At 34.0% G+C, this 5,622-nt stretch overlaps 1 protein-coding gene across 1 annotated transcript in view; it reads right to left on the minus strand.

Moving 5' to 3' along the window:
* Dmd (dystrophin) overlaps nt 1–5,622 on the minus strand; it is a 2,373,110-nt gene that overhangs the window by 637,651 nt on the left and 1,729,837 nt on the right. Inside the window, exon 52 of the mRNA XM_017795501.2 lies at nt 3,301–3,418. Coding sequence (XP_017650990.1) covers nt 3,301–3,418 — 118 coding nt within the window. The remainder of the gene's footprint in view (nt 1–3,300; nt 3,419–5,622) is intronic.

Genomic DNA, 5,622 nt, shown 5'->3' on the forward strand with positions numbered 1-5,622 from the left:
TTCTAATTTGATCAGCACTGAAACTTTATGCGTATTGAATTTCCATCTTATTTCATAGATTTCAAATGGAATGATAAGTTGAAACATAGCAGGGCTGCAAATGACATTGTTTAGACAAATAGATCTTGTTAGAATTATCCTAGTACCAGTATTAACAATTCTAGAAGTGTTCATAAGTCATATTCCAACTTATGCTTTAATAACTGATATGACATGTAACAGACTCTTAAGAGTCTTTCTCTTGTGGTGTAATGATTCATAAACGTCTCATTCTTAAAGGACAAAATCTTAGAAAAACAGAATTATTCAAATCATTGTGTATTATCAGAGAAGTAAAAACATGACCTTCAGTCACTCAATTGTAATATATATCATGAAATAAAGTAAATGCAATAGAAGAGAAAAGATTGTGAGGCATAACGGAAAATGTTTAGCCACTGGTGAATAGATGCAAAATGCATTAATTCTATTTTCTTTTAGTGAAAAGAAGCTTTTTCTCATTAATAAAATAATAAATGACCAAGTGTTTCATCAGATTTTTCATACACATCTTTGCTAAATTTTCATAATACTACAAAACAATTACCTGTATAATGGAATCTCCATCTCCCACTAAGTCATTCATTAATATTGACTCTATTTTTTTACAAGGTACCAAGGAAGAAAACTAATCAATCATCCTTCACAGCTGTAAAACCTATGAACCACAACAATAATCAGCCCAATAAATTGTCTCTATTGGTGCAATTGTGGCACTTTTAACTTGCGGGTAATGAACAGATATGTAATTGGACCTAAAAACCACTCAATGGGAAGGAATTCTTGTGTGGTGCTATGAGCATAGCCAAATATACATATGGCTGGAGAGGTCATACACCTCAAAAATGAAACTACTTCTGTCATTTCCCGAGATCAGTGTAATTTCTTATTGTATCATAAATATGTATCCTTATATTAACAGAAAAATGTACCTCTCCCCACTCATCAAAGAAGTTTCTTTTGGCAACAGATGGAGACAATTACAAAATTCCACAACTGATCAAACCTAGAGAATAAATAGCTGTAATATAAGGTGCCCAGCCCTAAGTGATACATATACAATCCAACTTAAAACTCAGGGAACACCATGGAAGGGGGACTGGAAAGATTATAAGAGCCAGAGGAACAAGACACTTGCAGGTAGTTGATGCATTCTATATATGATAGAGGGAAGCCATGCTAATTAATTCTCCACAGTTTAATAGTCTACCAATATCTGCACAATGGCAAAAATCACTTGACATGTCACAAGTTCCTATGTCAGGATGAAGAGCTACATGCAATACATGGATGTTGAGGGAGGGAGAACCAGATTTCCTCAGGGACTGTCTCCATGAAAGGTTTAATCTCAAGTGGGCATCCCTAAACAAAGGTACATACAAGCACCACTAAATGGACTCAGTACATACACATGTGTGTATGTGTGTGTGTGTGTGTCTGTGATCTGTGTGTGTCCCTGTGTCTGTGCCTGTATGTGTGCCTTTGTGTTTAACTATATAAAATATTGAGAGGGAATAGGGGACATGGGAGAAATTTATGGGGGTCTGGGAGGGATGAAAATAATGTAAACACCATACTCACGTAGTAAATGCTTAAAAATATAATAAAAATTAAAATGATTTATTCTTCTGAGCCAGTGTGTTGCAACCTGGTGGAGAACTGATAGATTCTCCATTGAGAAAAGTACATTCTGATACAAGAAATGACAACACACTATGTTGACAATTACAATGATTTTTCTGGATATAGAAATGACATCCTGAAACCTTATGTAAAACGTAGAACATAAATTGATTCTTCCTTGTCCAAATTAATAGCAGAAGATATTGACCATTTCCATTACAAATCTGTTAATTTTCTTCCTGAGCTTGACATTGAGTAGTTTCCCAATACCTTTGCATTTTGATGTGCCCATGTCACAAACCACCGCCAAAGACTATAAATATGAATGCACATAACTTTTAGGCATGGCTCATGATAACTCTCATGAGCAATACTCATGTCACATCTGTGCACTAAATGCGTAAGATTGATGTTCTGCATACATAAAGGAGGAAAAACGTTGGGTTCTTGAATGAGTTCAATAGAGATCTTTGTTGGCCTGTACCAGAATAAAATGTAAACTTCTACCATAGTAAGTCAGTAAGATGTGAGAGCTTTCTTGTCATAGTGGTTAACATTCAAACAACACATTATCTTATATTTAAATTCACTGTGAATAATAAGAGTTAAGATTTCAAAAGTATGAACAGCCTATTTAAATTAACACCACTATATTATGAAAGAGAGAATGGTTGTAGGAAATGAATCAAAACATACATAATCACAGAACAAAACAAAATTTAGTCCTAGTGATCATGGTCATTAACCACAAAACCCAACAAAAAGTAGTAAGCATACTTTAGCATGCAACGGTTTTCAAGCTAGAAAGAGACTTTCAAGTTCCAAACTCCGTTCTTTGATGTTTTGAAAACTTGGAATTTTGAATAACTATTCTAGGAAGCCTGGAAGCTGTTTATTTTTCTACCAATAAGAATGATAAGATCTAGGGGCCTGGAGAGATGGCTCAGCAGTTAAGAGCCCTGACTGCTCTTGCAGAGGACTAGGGTTCAATTCATAGCACCAACACAGCAGTTGACAAACGTCTGTGACTCTATTCCAGGGAGAATCCGATGCCTTCTTCTGACCTCAGCGGGCATTGCACAACATGGGTACATTTACACACATGAGGCCCTTACACAGAAAATAAAAGTAATAAAATTAAATGAAAGAATTATAAAATCTAGTAAAGAGTGACTTTGTAAAGATTTGATATGTGCATACACTTTACCTGATACTTATCAGATAGCTAATAAACAATAGTTGCTGCAAGTGGCACTGGAAATAAAAAGTAAAGATGGGCCAGGAAGCAGCAGTTGGATTAGACCAACATCCAAGAATATGAGAGACGTTATCTTCATGGATTCCAGCTAAGATAGATGGCAGTTAAGGAGCAAATACCTGCCACATTATGTTCTCTGTGCTCACCATGCAGTTATTTGAAACTACTTAAGAACTGAGTTCATGAAAATTATAATTTTTCTGTTCAGTGGAATCATACTCAGTTATTGGAAGGTTTTATGGGTTGAAAATCTTCTTTGGCTTACTACTTATCCTATTTCACATTTTTTCTATAAAAGTGATGGGGTATATTAATTTAAACTACTACTGAAACTTTCATGCATCTGGTCTTGACTTTCCTGTGCCTGTTAAGAGACTTACTTCTATCAGTAATGACTGTTCTAGCTTCTTGATTGCTGGTTTTGTTTTTCAAATTCTGGGCAGCAGTAATGAGTTCTTCCAACTGGGGGCGTCTCTGTTCCAAATCCTGCAGTGTTGCCTGAGAAAAAAAAAAAAACCAAAATGTCATTTGGCATTGTGGTTCTCCAGAATTGTACATTTCTTTTATGTAATAGGAAAAATATAATTTTCAAACCAGCTAAGACACTTATAGAAATTAAAAAGATGCTAGTAGATAAGAATCTCCAGACTTTATAGAAAATAACTGAACATGAAAGGCATTTAATTCTTAGGCACCAGAAATATATTTCAAGTGAAAATCTTGATTAGAGATTTGCTTCCCTACCGAAGAATTTAGAGCCATTCAAAAACAGGTATGTTTGATTTTTGATGATGTATTTAAACGAGTTAGTTATATTTTAATCTCATCATATACGCCATAAAATTAAGGCATACATTTATTTTATAAACAGAAAAAAGCACAAACGTGATTTAAGAGATGGTATTTCATTTCTTTATAGCTAAAATCCTTACATAAAAATGAGAAGCTAATGTAGACAAGCTATATCAGATTGCCCCAAAGTTACCTGCTAATAAAATCACCAAATTTTTGACCCACCCCAAAAGGTAAAGAACTGGGAATATGCATTTTTCTTAAAGTATCTACTTCACATTTATGATTAGACAAGTTTGGAAAGCATCATACTAAACAATATTACTCATAGTCTTTCTTCATACAAATAATATTTGGGATATGTGTGTATGGTGTATGTGTGCGGTTTATGTGTACGCGGATGCAGGCACCTGTGTGTATATGCACATGGAGGCACAGCATCAGGTATCTTTCTCTAACACTCACTGCTTTACTCCTTTGAGGCAGGGTCTGTCTGAGAATGGGTAGCTTGTGTTTCTCAGACAGCAAGCCCTAGCCATCCTCATTTCTCCACTCTGTGTTTATGGGCACATATGAGACCATGCTCAACTTATTACCTGGAAGCTGGAAAGCAAACTCAGATCCTAATGGTTGTGCAGCAAGTGTTCTTAACCACTGGATCATCTTTCAAACCCCCACATAAATAATTTTTATGTATCAATTTTTACTTGGATTGCCTTAAATGAAAATACCCAAGGTTATTTAATACAGCCAGCATTTTAAAAGAAATTTATAGGTTGCAATGTTAGTCAGTAAGAACTTTCTCTTGCCCTCAAGCATCTATCTTGTGTATTTCTCATTTTAGTCTGTTTATTCAAAGGCCAAAATCTTGGTAATAAGTGCAAAAATGTGGAGAACGATTAAAATATTTTGTTCTGATTTTAAAATTGAATATATTTTGTTTAATTTAAGGAAGTAAAATCTGTATTTAATATTAATTTATACACACTATGACAAATGCTTTACATACATTTTTATTTATATTATCATAATGAGCAAGCTAGAAGATGTTTGATTTTTAAATGTTACATCTATGAAAGTGAAAAGATATAATATGGTAGATAGAAATATTTTGGAACCTTAGTTATCACCTATGCTCTTTGACACCAGCTGATTTTTCAAAGATTTTTGGTTTTGAAAGGGAAAATTCGGATCATTCTTTAGAATTTGCTTTGTAAATATGGTAAGGTGATCACCACTGGGAATTAAGTTCAATGACTGCTGGAAATATTAAAATGGTAGAACAAGTTATTCAAACATTGTACATCTCTTTAGAGTATCTCTTTCTCTCTCTCTCTCTCTCTCTCTCTCTCTCTCTCTCTGTGTGTGTATTGAAAAATTGGAGGGGCTAACTTTTAGCAAATTTTCTGCATTTGTAAGCTGTGATTGCTCAGAAGAAAAATCCAATTTTCAGGTTTCTAGCTTTTATGGTTTCTTTACACAAAAATGTGCTTGAAATATGGAACAAATTGCCAAAGACAGCTATTGAAGTAAGTAGCATAAGTAAGTTGGAGAGCACTGAGAAAATTCTAAAGTAGGAACCATAGTTTCACTCTGATTTTATGAAAAAAGATGGTTTCTAGGATTAGAATTTTAAACGCTGGTCATCCATGACACAGCAAGCTGAAAAGTCATTTTCATGCTGTCTATTCTCAAATGTTTGAATAGAGTCAATAGATCATACATTTTTAAAATGTCACCCAGAAATAATGGATAGTCAAATTTTCACCTCAAATTTGACAAAAATCTTTAATTCATATTTAAAAAGGGCGTTAAATTCATTCATTTCATTATTCACTCATGCTAGTATTTATTTAGTTTTTTACAAATGGCAGATGTCCTAGGTTATGGGAGTGAGCAAATATATTTGG

This window comes from Nannospalax galili, unplaced genomic scaffold (assembly GCF_000622305.1).
Source record: "Nannospalax galili isolate Female #2095 unplaced genomic scaffold, S.galili_v1.0 scaffold7, whole genome shotgun sequence".
In the NCBI taxonomy this organism is placed as follows: Eukaryota; Metazoa; Chordata; class Mammalia; order Rodentia; family Spalacidae; genus Nannospalax; species Nannospalax galili.